The 14,339-nt window shown below is 34.0% G+C and overlaps 2 protein-coding genes across 2 annotated transcripts; one reads left to right on the top strand and one right to left on the bottom strand.

Moving 5' to 3' along the window:
* Window positions 1–279: 279 nt before the first annotated feature.
* mRpL49 (mitochondrial ribosomal protein L49) lies at window positions 280–1,284 on the top strand. The gene is made up of 2 exons (XM_023158462.2): window positions 280–479; window positions 793–1,284. Exons 1-2 carry the CDS (start codon window positions 417–419, stop codon window positions 1,255–1,257), a joined length of 528 nt encoding a protein of 175 aa, XP_023014230.1. The 5' UTR covers window positions 280–416; the 3' UTR covers window positions 1,258–1,284.
* Window positions 1,285–3,335: 2,051 nt separating this feature from the next.
* Lztr1 (Leucine zipper like transcription regulator 1) lies at window positions 3,336–14,098 on the bottom strand. Its single transcript, XM_023158463.2, has 9 exons — window positions 13,888–14,098; window positions 13,538–13,690; window positions 12,601–12,871; window positions 11,722–11,885; window positions 10,010–10,315; window positions 8,630–8,844; window positions 8,125–8,570; window positions 5,053–5,262; window positions 3,336–3,979 (listed from the first exon to the last, which is right to left on the bottom strand). The coding sequence occupies exons 1-9, from the start codon at window positions 13,998–14,000 to the stop codon at window positions 3,563–3,565; spliced, it is 2,295 nt and encodes a 764-aa protein (XP_023014231.1). The 5' UTR covers window positions 14,001–14,098; the 3' UTR covers window positions 3,336–3,562.
* Between the last annotated feature and the right edge of the window lie 241 nt (window positions 14,099–14,339).

Genomic DNA, 14,339 nt, shown 5'->3' with positions numbered 1-14,339 from the left:
CGAATGGCAACACTGTAACAAATAAATTATCAAGTAAATTTCAGGTTACTTGAAAATGGTTTAACAAACCGAAACCGGTCGTAACAAAAGTTGTTTTTGTTTCCTCTATCCTATATTCAATATGTATTTCCTCATGGAAATATGCAACACGTAAATCATCGTGACGTATCTGACTTTAAGTGTATGAGTGACGCGATGCCAGTACATGAATCAATCCATCACTTTTCAGTTGTTGAAGACAATGTTCTCTTTTCAATAACCAATCCCTATTATAAAGTCATTGCTACGGTGGATGATATATAACCTCCAAACTTACAAATAATACGCAAATGGGATTACTTACGTTGGGTTATTTCTTTTTATAAAGGATTTAAATAATTCTTCAGCAAGCAGTTTGAAGAATTCTCAATAAAATAATGGCAGGTATAACTTCGGCAAGTCGCCGATTATTGTCTGCTTGCTTATCTGTCCAAAACAAGGTAAATGAACATTATTGTATCCATAAAGCATTGAACTTAAGGTATAGGGGTATTATTGAAAAATACCTATTGTTAAAAGACTGATGTAAAAAAAATACTTTCCACTTTGTAAATATTCCCATAACACTGATAAGTATGATTCTTTATCACAGTTCTGATTGTGTGAGAAAGGAGATTTTAATTATTAATTATAATTGTTGAGATCTTCAACTTTTGCCATGGAGATTATCAGTTTGCTGTGTAATTATTCAATAGTTACCAAGTTGTTTATAGTGGAGGCGTCTTTGTTTTACTAAATCCATTACTGTTCCAGACTCTGCAGTTTGTGAGATGGTCTAGCTATAAATCATCACCTTTCCTGGAAGACGTTGAAGTGAACACAAAATATGAAGTTACTAAGGATCCGCATGACTGGCAATATGTGCAAAGAGCTTTGCCAGTGCATATAGTACCAGAACCGTTGAAGAAAGAAGTATATCCTTCAGGCTGGAAACCACAGGGAGAAGAAATGAAAAGTAAACCATACTTTGTTGAAAGAACGAGAAACCACATGATTCCTGTTTATTTGAAACTGGGACAGAGAGGAATAAGAAAGCATACAATTATCAAAAATATTCAAGGCAATATATTTCAATTAGAAAATGACCTTTTAAAATTCCTCCATAAAGATACCTTTAAACCAGTTCGAAGTCATGTTAATGAATTTGCTGGATTCATAAGAATGAATGGAGATTATGTAAATGCAGTAAAGTATTGGTTAGAGCAACACCAGTTTTGATTAGTTTTAGTAAATTTTTGTTGAATAGTAGTGTTTTATTAAACCTCAACAGAAAAGATATTCTTTATATATGAAACTAATATGATTTTCGGAAATGGAAAAATGAAATGGAGGATTTTGTATTTGTGCCATAAAGAGTAGTACGTATAACAATCTTTTTGACATTTGAACCACACACATGAAACTTTCTTGTTCATCCAGTAGGGTTGTTCGAAAAAAAAAGTTACTTGTGTGTAGCGGCTTGGTAGATATAATTGTTGATTTGTATTTGAAAATAAAGTTCGTAATTTCAATTCAAAACATTTTGAAATAATAACAATGGTCCTTCGAGCCGGATCGGACCACTTTCTCCGACCTATTTGTTCGGTTGCTCCATTATTCCACAGCATTTTTTTTTCCCCCGCCTAGACATAAAATTACAAATTGCCATAATCGTGGAACTAGTATCAAAACTGGACGCATCAATATGAATTGCTCTAATTGTGAGCCTGATAAATAGCATTCCATATCTTTTCTCTGATCAAAATTCACATACTCCTTCAATACTCTTAGTCTGTGTTAATAATGCATCAGTGACTCCAAATTAATTACTGAAGAATTCAATAAATTTTTGGCAATGTGGAGGCTTGGATAAGATATTGATAACTCAGGTAAAATTTTTGTTATTTTAGATACCTATTGCAGGTACCTGAAGAACATTGACTGTATCATTGTATATTTAAGGATTTGTTTGTCAAATTCCTTCAGTTTACTCGAGAATGGTTTAATGAACTGAAACCGGTTGTAACGAATGAAAATCCCATTACGAATTAGAGAAAAGTTATTTTCTTGATTTTATATTTAAGCAAATGTATTAACAAAATTATATTGGTCAAACGGGGAGAACTTTTCTCCATAGAATAAAAGAACATTGAAGTAGTTTCTTGATTGTGAAAACCAAAATGTAAAGCCATGAGCTTTTACAAATTATAAATCACATAGCTAACGTATTATATATATTCAAATTTGAGTAAAAGTTCGGGAGGTGACCACAAAAGTGTCTCTTTCTTCTCGGATAACTTCGAAAAATTGATCAATTTCATATAAAGGATGTTGGGTTAATATTTTCTTCAATAAGTTTTTAAATCTTTTAAATGGCAAGTTACAAAATTCGGCAGATAAGGCATTGTATAGCTTAATTCCTATATTATCTGTTCTTTTCAACCTATTAGCTGTAGGAACAAGGTTTGATTTATTTCTTGTATCATGTTGGTGTATATCCTTGTGAGCAACTTCATTCAACAAGTTTTGTTGAACAAGAAACAGATTTTCATAGACAATAACTGAATATAGGGTCATTATTTTAAGTTTTACAAATATTGGTCGACACTTTTCATCATAATTGGCAGAGATGATGCTTCTTACTGCAGATTTTTTAATGACAAATATTCTATTAAGATGTACCTTTGATGCATTATTTCAATTGATTATACCATACTTGAGGACTGAATGAAGAGAATATGTTGCAAGTGCCGCACTTTGATTTACTATTTTTTTAATTCTTCTGATCGCAAAAACCGTCTTACTAAGTGTACTACACATGTTATTTATGCGGTCTATCCATTTCAGGTTGGAATCTATTTGTACTCCCAAAAATTTGGTAGAATTTTTGTTATCTCGATTTAAGCAAATTGTTTGAAAAGTTAGAGTTTCTGTTTTTTGTTCATTGAGAATCAAGTCATTTGGTGTGAACCATGATCGAGATTTCTCTAATAAGTCAGTATGGATCATATGAGGATCATCTATTTTATATATTTTTTTGCCCAAGGTTGCATCATCTGCATACAATATAGTTTCTATGCCTAACGAGTTCATCACGTGAGGTAGGTCGTTGATATATATTAGAAACAGAAGTGGCCCCAATATTGACCCTTATGGCACTCCTCTTAATATTTTTCTTTTTCCACTTTTGGTATTTCCTAGATCAACAATTTGATATCTAGTGAAATTCATCACGAAACATTGTCAATCGCCTTCAAACAAACGTTGATATCTTTCGTTGAGGTATGACTTCATCATATCCATAAATACAAAAAGAATACTGTACTTCTATTCATTTATTTTCCTCTCGGCAACATGTGTTATATATCATGAATTCTACTGAACAGAACTAGACTTCTCAACAAGTTTAATATATATCTCCTTATCCTTAGTGTATGACTAATCTTTCAACTAAACTAAGATCAATAATCACAGAAATCAATGTCAACAAAATGACAGACGCTCTCCTCAGAGCCAAATTCATCTCCCCCTCCATGCTCAACCATCATATCTCCCAATTCAAGAGGCTATCCGTCGAAGTGTTCTTCGAATTCATCTCCATGCTCTCGGCTAGAACTTCAAGGATGTCGAGAATCAACTCCTTGCTCAGCATCCTCAATCTTGGCAGCTTCGCCACTTTGGTGAAATGATGCACGATCAGGTCCAGGGCGTACTTCTTCATATCTGTTGCTTGCATTTTGTCAGCAGCTTCCAAGATCTGGATGACGTTTTCGAAAGTAACGTTCATTTCCAAGTTCTGCTTACAGAACGCTTGAAGTCTATTATTAGTGAACCCATAAAAAAATGGCGCCGAGAAAAGATAGAGAGAGTCCTCAGGAGGCATATTTACGTCTCCATAATAGATGTATCGTAGCAAAGAGTCGAACGATTCTCTAGATGGAATCATTTCACCGATTTGTATCTGAAAAGAAGAGAAAAATAACTGTTGGCAACATATGAGATGTTGGTAACAAAAATATAATAATAATGATGTTTATTTTTTTGGTTGGTTGAAGTTTGTGTCATTTTTATAGAGAACAAAAGTATCTTCAAAAATAGTATAGTGATCACATAAATGTAACATGATTTTTTAATTCCAAAAAACTACAATGGACTTTGCAGGCAATGTTCATATATTAATATATAACTTCAAAGGGAGCTATTTCAGAATTGGTCTAATTAATAACAAACACAAACAAACATGATGACATTGTCATATTTGGGTGAGCCCACGAATAATATTGCTCGTTTTTTAAAGAAATAATGTGTAAACGTAGCTTACAGAACGAATAACAGTCTAAGTAAATTTATCAAAAACAATAAAGACAAAATCTCGGTGACGGATGGATCAGGTGTATGTATATAAGTTGACATGTGGCTCTTTCCCAAAACTGTATATCGGCCAAACAGGGAGAACATTTTTCCAAAGAATTAAAGAACATAGAAGTATTTCTGTAAATAAAAAGACCAATTGTATATTTGCAAACCACCTTTTAACAGGCTTTGGTTCGCCTAATGCCACCTAACGGGTAGCTGAAAAAGATAGTACATAGTACCACTACTCGCCACTAGATGTCGTTAAGTGTCACAATACACAATAATAATTGAAATTCAAGAAAGCGTAAGTTTGCTTAGGACACGCATTTTGCGGCTATCCTAGTCTAGAAATATAGTGAGGGCAGAAATTGGCCCTTGGAACAAACTGAAAAAATCATTATGGCCCGAAGGCTTCAAAGTTTGGAGACCCCTGTTCTAGAATGTTTAGAAATCAATAGATTCAAGAATTCGGGTAATTTACTGAATGATCAATTAGAGTTGAATAACTCCCCGTTACTAAATATTTTTTCAAATGTGGAAACTGGGACACAAGCTCAGGTAATTTATTTCATTACAACTCAGGTAAAACTCGTGTAATTGAAGGGTAGGTACTCTTCAAATTGTGTTCTCTACCTTTCTTACAACAAAAAAAGTCATCATTGCACATAAATAACTCACGTTAACTTTGCTATCAGTAGGCATAAACGATCTGAACATGGCTTCAAAGTAACCACATCTTGCTGCTAAAATAGTTTTATGGGCTGGTATGAGGTTGTCATCTAATTTCAGATCAATGTCACAAAACTCTTTTCCCGTTACTCTCAAAAACATGGCCATATCTTGCTCCAGTGAACAACCCGCTGTATCAAACTGAGTTTCACTATTCGCCTGAAAAGGAAATATGTAAAATTCATTAAGTTGCAGTATTGAATAATTTTAATTTTCTGTATTTTTCTATGTTAAGACACAAATTATTAGCTGCAAAGAATATATCAACTTTCTTTATTGCGACTTCAGTTTGTTCCTCAGAATAATCATGAACAGGGTGACTATATTTATTCATTCAACCACTTTACACAGTATTATTCTATTTGTAGTAGGTCCAGGACATAGCTAAATAAAATAAAATATAAAATAAAATACACATTCGAAACAAAACTACAGTTGAAAATATATTCTCTCATTTCTAATTATACAGAAATAAATTAAGCGAAGAGTGCTCCCCAATGGCATGTGTTGTAGTGATGTGTTTGTTATGACACTATATAGTTTCCCATGAACTCACATCGGCCTCCATATACTCCCCCGTCGAGTAGAAGCAGTGTGACATCAAATATTTTGGAATTAGCATTTTGAACTCATGGGTAGGTAGTTCCTTGATATGTACTGGCAATTTATTATATATTGTTGCGTTCAGAAGTCAATAAACGACGTTTAGTTGGTCGAATCAAGTTACAATTTCTTGTGATATAATTGTGATATGAACTATTTTTTTCAAGTTTTTCTTTATTTCTATGAATATCCAGCAAACAATTGAGGATGTAAATAAACGGTAAGGTGAGTATTTCTAGGTTTTCAAATATGGGGCGACAACTGTCTCTATAATTGGCTTTAGATTTTATTCGTTAAACTCATTTCTGGAGCCTAAAAATTATCACAGAGTCTACAGCGTTTCCCCATAGAGTAATTCATGTGAGAGTGAAATAAGCCAAAGTAGGCTGTTTTCAAAACTACCAGGTTAGCAAATCTGCTCAGTTTCCGTAATATGAAGAGAGATAAGTTTAATTTTTTACTTAGGTGCTCAATATGCGCTGACCATTTTAATTTGTCATCCATAACAATTCCAAGTAGTTTAACTTCTGAATTGTTGGCAATCGTATTGCTGGTTGAGAAAACAATATTCTTAGTTTTGTTTTTATCGAGTTTCAAGCAATTAGAAACGAACCATGTTTCAGCTTTTCCTAAAAAAGCATGCGAAGTTTCTTCCAAGTGATCAAGTTTCTTGCCGATAGCATAAAGGAAGCAATCATCTGCATAACAAATACATTTGATTGGACACGTGATGAAATATGTCATTGATATAGACAATGAATAAAAGTGGGCCAAGGATAGAACCTTGAGGTACCCCAAAATGAATGTTCTCGATTTCAGATTAGGTGTTGTCTATAAAAACAGATTGTCTCCTACTATTCAAGTACGATTCGAATAATTTCCATGCAGTACCACGTATTTATTTATTTATTTATTTATTTGACACTTTGGTACATTGAGTACATGTGCTAAGTCATAATTAAAAAACAAAAATAAAACTACAGAAGCTGAACAATACAAAAACAATAAATATGGTTCACGTCCACAAACTTTCACAACATAGAAGTATTATATAAAAAATCGGAGAAGCTCTAGCAAATACTCTCAAAATGTCATGAAAAAGTGTCTTGCAAAAATTCCTCAAGACTGTAGTAACACTTCTGTAAGAGAAATTTCTTCACCTCAATTTTAAAAAGTTTATCTGACTCGATTTTCCTAATAGATGCCGGCAAGTTATTATAACAGTTTGTTGTATTAAATAGTGGGGAGCATCTAAAGTGAGCCGTTTTGTGTGAGGGGGTTCTTAACAGTTTCCCATGACGGGTGTCTCTACCATGTATATCCGCATTTGTGACAAATTCAGTTATATTGTTACGGGCAAAAGTGATACACTTCAAGATAAATAAAGAAGGTGCCGTCAATAGGCCCTCTCTTAAGAAAATTGGTCTACAACTATCTTGAAAATCTATATTAAAAATTAGTCTCAGCAATCTTTTCTGAGCAACAAAAACTCGTGGAAATTCCCTTGCACATCCCCAAGAAATGATATTAAAGCTGATGTGAGAATAAGCCATAGAAAAATAGACATTCATCAATCCAAAATTATCTAGAGTGTTTTTCAATTGTTTGATTGAGTAATATGCCGTATACCGTAAAATTGCAGTTTGTCTAATAGTACTGTGTGAGAAACACAGTCGAAGGCCTTGGTCAAGTCACACATAGACACCACCGTATGTTGACCCGCCTCAAAATCATCAACTGTCTCAGCCACAAGTCTTTGTATCGCTTGAACAGCGAATCAGTTCTGTCTGAAGCCGAACTGACCTTCATGTAACGTTTTTTGCATAGTAAAGAACGAAATTAAGCAGCTTTTTTTAATGATTTCAAAAATCTTACCAAAAATTGGTGTTATCGACATTGGACGGTAGTCAATGGTATTTTTGTCACCTTTTTTAAATATGCGTATCATTTTAGTTAGCTTGAATTCATCAGGGAATTCTCCATTGGAGATGCAATGATTAAAGAGAATAGTCAAAGGTTCTAAAACATAGTTTCATCAGCATACTGAATGGTGTTAAAATGACTCATGCAGTGTGGGAGTTCATTAATCTATACCACATGGGCTAAAAAGTGTCAGGCCTCACACATAGATAGCGCTAGTCTTATTGCATTATTTGCTTTTTCAGTCAGTGCTAACCTTCAAAAGAAAGCTGTTGAAATTTCATGATATTCTACTCATAAGTTTGTGAGTTATTGCGATAAGAGTGACACTACTACTGTTATTTTCAAAACAAGGGATCAAAAAACAATTTCGAGTTTTAATTTCACATTGCTTCTTGTGTGTTATCCCTAAAAGATAGACATATACCATCGCGAACTTATTTGTAGACTTTTTCAAGGTAGTGATGCAAGCATCATCAGATTTATAAACATTCTCACCTTATATTGCGGCATCTGCTTCCTCCTGATTATCTCCACCATGAGACTCCTATCCAAATTTTCAAACTCGGCGCTCATCACAATTTGATTATAATTGCTTTCTTTAACGATGAACCTCAAGCAATATTCCTTGATGAAATCTAGTTGCAAGTGGTCTGCGTTGTGTAAAGCTACCAAAACATTTTTCAAACAAATGGTGGCGTTCAAATATTGAACACAAAGGTGCTCCAGCCGAGCCATGTTGAATTGTACCGCCAGCCTGTATACGTCCATCATTCTCAGAACGATTCTGTTGGAGAGCGGATCCTCATCATCCCCACCTTTCTTCGTCGGATCGATGCAATCCATGTAAATGTAGTTCAGTACCATTTCGAAAGCCTCGGGATCGGCGTCGGGCAGTTTCACTTCTAATAGGGGGATGTCTGAGAAAGGAACTTTCGATGTACCTGCGACAGCAGTCGGTTATTCCAAAAATGAATCGAAATGAAAACAGAAAAACAACTACCGAACAATCTCTCCAAGTGTTTGTCCCTATTTTCTTTGGCTTGGCGTATTTTGTTTCTGAGGTATGCCGATCTCGCAGCAACCAATGCTAAGTGCCCCGTAATTTTTTCCTCTTCCGGTCCAACTAGGAATTGAATGTCGCAAAATAATCTGGTTTCTAACAGTTTTCCATAATCGTCATGTAAAGTGCATTTTGGGTAACTCGAAAACTGAAACCTGAATAGTTTTTAACTCAGTTTACGTAGTGAAATGTTTTTATATAAATAAAAAAAAATATTTTATAGTTTTACAACACGTGTTTCACCATACAATGGCTTCCTCGGGCGTGTCTTAATAACTAATTCTACACATTAAATGCTATATATACCTTATTCTACAATTTGAGGTACCTGAATTTCAAGTACCTGATTTTTTACTTAAGTTTGTAATGAATTGAATTACTTGAACTTATGTTCCATTTTACACATTTGAAAAAATATTCAGTAATGGAGAGTTACTTATTTCTAACTGACCATTCAGTAAATTACCCGAATTCCTGACTCTATTGATTTCTAAACATTCTAGAAGATTGAGCTCACAGATCGAATAATAATCTAAGTAAATTTATTAAAAACAATAAGGACAAAACTTCGTTGTTGGATAGATCAGGCGTATATAAGCTGACTTGTGGCTCTTGTCCAAAACTGTATATTGGCCAAACTGGAAGAACATTTTCCCAACGAATTAAAGAACATAGAAGCAGTTTGATAAATAGAAAGACCAATTCCACATTTGCAAACCACCTATTAGCAGAAGGACATGAGTTCAATCAGGAATACTATGTGTTACATTTAGAAGAGAAGAGTTTGAAACTCAATCTTCTAGAATGTTTAGAAATCAATAGATTCAGGAATTCGGGTAATTTACTGAATGATCAATTAGAATTAAATAACTCTCCCTTACTGAATATTTTTTCAAATGTGGAAAATGGAACATAAGTTCAGGTAATTAAATTCATTACAAACTTAGGTAAAAAATCAGGTACTTGAAATTCAGGTACCTCAAATTGTAGAATAAGTTATTTATAGCATTTAATGTATAAAATTAGTTATTAAGACACGCCCGAGGAAATCATTGTATGGTTTCTGTACTGTTTCTGGACTGTATTTGTTTTGGGCGTATAATGGTGTATCCAAGTTTCATCTACAGTAATTAGTCGGTGCCAAAACTCGGTTTTATTGCGCCTAAACTGCGCCAACAGAGCGTTGGAAACTTGAGCAAGCGCGGCACCCAGCGCGCGTACAACTTTCTCATACCTAAATGTTTTTCTTCTTTCAAATATGCAATACGTAAATGATTGTCTGCAGACAAAACAAAAAATTAAATTACTTATCAGTCATACCTGTACATTTCTCCACTTCTGACGTTATTGTCCACAGTTCCTCCGAAAATGAACATGGCGTCACCAACTACTGCAGCAGCGTGAAATAATCTACCGGACGGTACAAATGATTCGGGGTCAGGTAAAACAACTGACCATTTTTGTGAATCTAAGTCGAAGCAGTGTAAATCATTTGAAAGTGTTGAGTCTGCTGCTCCGCCGAATACATACAAATGCCGATCAAATGCTACCATGGAATGTCCATATCGACGGGCTGGAGGTGCCGGAGCTCCTCTGAGAATATGCTCCGTGGAAATTCTTGTCCATCTGAGGAAACAAACTAATGAAATGTAATATTGGTCAGAAATATTATCTATACTAGGCCCAACACTTTTTTCAATTCATATAAACTCAATATCGAATTTGAGACTGGTGGGACAGGTCAAATTTATGCTGACGATACATCTAATAAATAAAATTCTCGTGTTACAGTGTTAGTTGCCTTACTTCTCGAAAACGACTTGGCCGATTTCCATTAAATTTCATATGTAAATTCAGTAGGTCTGAGAATAGGTTTAAATCATTTTTTCATACCCCATAGTTTACAACTGAAGGTTAGATCGCTCCATTATTTGACTCCAACACGGCTGTACAACGGCACACGATTAGTTATTGAAAAAATAATAAAAATCGTTGTCGAAGCCAGCATTTTGAATGGCAAGTTTCGCGCCCCTTTTATACTTACAGATGTGCCAATTCATTTTAAACGTGTGCGATTTCGAATTAGATTGGCATTTGCAGTGACTATTAATAAGTCCAAAGGCCAAACAATGTCTGTTTGTAGCTTGGATTTGAGCACATCATGTTTTCACAGGGACAATTATAGCTAAACTTGAACTGAAGGGATCAATATTATTTGTAAGTGTTATTGTTCTGATAGAAATAATTCATGTGGCAAAACGTTTGCCGGGTTAGCTAGTATTTTTGTAGAAACGTAGATGTCATTGATGCATATGATCAAAATAATATTAATAGCGACTTCATTTTCCATTTTACATAATAAATAATGTTTTTTGGCATAAAAGGCGGAGTTCAGCTTATTTTTGTAATTATATAGAAATATTGTTTGAATATACAAATGAGCTGCTCTTCCACTAAACCTCATGATCTGAATATAATATCAATGTGGCTTCAGTCACATAAATTAACCTTGAATTTTGATAAATCATCTCATGTGTATATTTCCAAAAAGAAAATCAATTATATAAATATCCTACTTTCTTTTCATAACATAATTTTTTCCTGAAAACCTGATATCTTGGTCTCTATATTGAGAAAATTGTAAACGACGAAAAGTCAAACTTATTCTCCTACCAAGTTTTTTGTAAAAAAATTGTGCTGATTTTGTACTCCAATTTATTTGATTTTTTTTTTATTTTTCATTTATTACATGATCCCTATTTGTGGGTCCACCATTCGAATTAGTTGGTAGTGAAGTTTCATATTAACCAAGAAATCTTTTTGATATTCAAACAAAATAAAGTGAATGTTCAAATTTTACAGGCTAAGTACATTCGATTAACAAATTTTTGTATTTTTTTTTGTTTGTACACTCGAACATATGTCCACAGTTTCAGCTATTTAGCATGTTTAGTTTGTTGGTGAGAGACATAAAGGTTAGAATTTCCATCAAATTTTGTGTGAAACAGCTACCTTTGAAGTTGTTTACTTACGTTTTATCCTTGAAACTGAACTGAAATAAAGAATTTGTTATTTTTGCCCCACTCTGTCCACTGAAAACAAACATGGAGTCTCTTGCAACGGCAACGGGAAAGTTACAGCATGTTGGAGGACATTCTCCTTTTTGATCAACTTCTTCCCAACTTCTCACATCTCCCTACAAGTAACAACCCAAATAGAATTGTGGAAACTGCTATAACTGATTAGATTCTGTTATTTACGATACTGTTGCTTGCGGTTTCATAAGCAAATCATTATCTTTCATTTAAAATAACTATTTAACAGATAACGACTACCCTTAACTTTACAAATTTTAATGTTCATCACCTAGTTGTGTCGTGAATTAGCAGTGATGTCATAAAGGCCCCAAAGCAAATAATGAGATGTCCCTTTTTACAGATATCATCCTAATGTTTAGAGACACCAAAAATTCTCAAATAGTTGTGTAGCGTGAGAGTAGTTAAGTGGCATTTCAATTTTACTAAATACCGTTTCTTTGGACTTCCTCAAGTCATCACCTTTCCACCTAACAAAAATAAGCTGACGTGTTCGTTTTTTTTCTTGCATCATTCAGTTAATCAATCAAAAGATATAGTATTATCTTTCAGGCCACATCTGAGATGCTATTTCAATATTTATTATTCAAAAGACCTACTCAAATACAACAAATCATGTCAAAGGAAATTCAGAAACAGCAAACTGCTTTTATTTTATGGAATATACATGGACCGTTAAAAACTAAAGTGTATATTCAAATTTTACGGGCTACATACATTCCATCGGCGATTTTTTTATGTTCTGAATTGAAGGATAATAAATATGATGAGATGAAAAGAAAAATAATTTACATCATTTCAAAATCGCATCCTTACAGTCAATGATATCGTCCACATATCATTTAGTCTTGCATTTCCATCGTATCCGGCAAATATCCAGAGTTTATTATCAAATATAGCTGCTCCATGCGCAGATCTGGGTACCGGAGTTTTTCCCATGAACCTCCATTCTACCCAATGACCGGAGTGGAATTTATACTCAAATAGATCATTCTTATTGGTGAGATTTGAGTTTGAGTGGATATCGCCTGTGTAACCGCCAAAGACAAACATTGAAGTATTATGAACTACAGCAGAATGATGATACCTGAAAGTCACACAACATGAAATACCTAAAAATTACTGAAAGTACATTAATAAACTGCAACTAAGAGTCGTAAACACTCAAAATTAGTTTTTGAAACACACAGAGTTAAGACTAATGTACCGGGTCTGATGAATTCACTAGTAAATACCGTATAGACCCCACCTCAAGTCGCATACAAAACATAGCTTCAGAAACTATACCTGTGAAATTAGGAGTTCCACAGGGATCCCACTGTGGACCACTGCGGTTCTGCCTATTCATCAATGATATCAACTCATATACTCATAACTCAAAATTCCTTCTCTCTGCCGATGATTTGAAAATTTTCAATGTAGTGAAATGTTTTACATACAAACTTCTTTTTCAAAATGACGTAATTGGCATTGCTGATGGTTGTGAAGCTAATTGCCTGTACCTAAATACAAGCAAGTTTTTTATATGGTTTTCAATGGATTACAGTCTCCAATTAATTTTGATTATGAATTAAATAACATGGCACTAGTAAAAAAACTTGTAGATTCAGTATCTCGGAAAGTTTTACAAATGCTTGGTTTCATTTCAAGATAATCTAGTGGTTTTTCTGTTTATACCCCAAACAATACAAATTATCCATTTTTTCCTCAAACACTCACTAAACTCATAACATGTTGAAACAATAAAATTTACCTAGGTGCAGGGGGATATCCGTTTGCAAAGGCTCTTCCCCAACTTTTCTCTTTGACATCAAATCTCAAGAGATCATTCAACATAGTTTTTCCATTGTCTCCCCCAAAGACATAAATAGCTTCCTTATATGCCACAACTGTGTGTTTACTTCGCCTAGAAAAACACAGGGAGATCTTTGAATTTTTACCATCATTCAAGTCATGCATGAATATATATTTATTCATATTTGTGAGTTTTCAGTACTAATAAATGGAAAACATGAATTATTAAACTCAAAACTTGCGACATGTATAGAGTCTGGCGCTTGGAGGAAGGCATTGCCTTCAGAGAAAATTACTAGGAGTAAATACCTAGCTCCAACAAATTCATCACATTCAGGCATTCGCTTCCACCTATGCACAGTTTCAAATGGTCCTATTTCCAGTGTTAGGGCACTAGCATCCCCTGCGGTAAGACCACTCATTTTGTTCCCTAATATAAATAACGTCGGACGGTATTTAAATACCCCAAAAGTCAAAACATATCATTAAAAACTTCATAACCTGTCACGTCAGAATTTTCAATATTCTACTTCTTTATATTTTGGACCATGAAAACGGCCGTTTGTTGCAAAACAAATTACAACAACTTTTACGTTTGTTGCAATCTGTGATTCCCACATTCTATTCGGAGAGATCAGCTCGCAAAAATTCTCAAAATGACATGTCTGCGATAAAAAATAAATTCGTTAATTTCCTTAAGTTTATACTTCGAAAAGTTCGAAAAGGAAATGTTAATCAGTTTCCAAATATATTTGTGTGAG

Source organism: Leptinotarsa decemlineata, unplaced genomic scaffold, assembly GCF_025532065.1.
Source record: "Leptinotarsa decemlineata unplaced genomic scaffold, Ldec_3_MD MMD2_tig00026336_RagTag_RagTag, whole genome shotgun sequence".
In the NCBI taxonomy this organism is placed as follows: Eukaryota; Metazoa; Arthropoda; class Insecta; order Coleoptera; family Chrysomelidae; genus Leptinotarsa; species Leptinotarsa decemlineata.
Note: the sequence above shows the minus strand (reverse complement) of the source record. Positions and strands in the feature narration are given on the sequence as shown.

Excerpts from the sequence above, each read along its gene's own strand:
- mRpL49 (XM_023158462.2), top strand. The coding sequence starts at position 417 with ATGGCAGGTATAACTTCGGCAAGTCGCCGATTATTGTCTGCTTGCTTA. Across the intron at positions 480-792 it reads GCTTATCTGTCCAAAACAAG|ACTCTGCAGTTTGTGAGATG; the intron begins GTAAATGAACAT and ends TTACTGTTCCAG.
- Lztr1 (XM_023158463.2), bottom strand. The coding sequence starts at position 14,000 with ATGAGTGGTCTTACCGCAGGGGATGCTAGTGCCCTAACACTGGAAATA. Across the intron at positions 11,886-12,600 it reads TGTGGACGATATCATTGACT|GGAGATGTGAGAAGTTGGGA; the intron begins GTAAGGATGCGA and ends TGTTACTTGTAG. Across the intron at positions 8,845-10,009 it reads AGAAGTGGAGAAATGTACAG|GTTTCAGTTTTCGAGTTACC; the intron begins GTATGACTGATA and ends AAAACTATTCAG.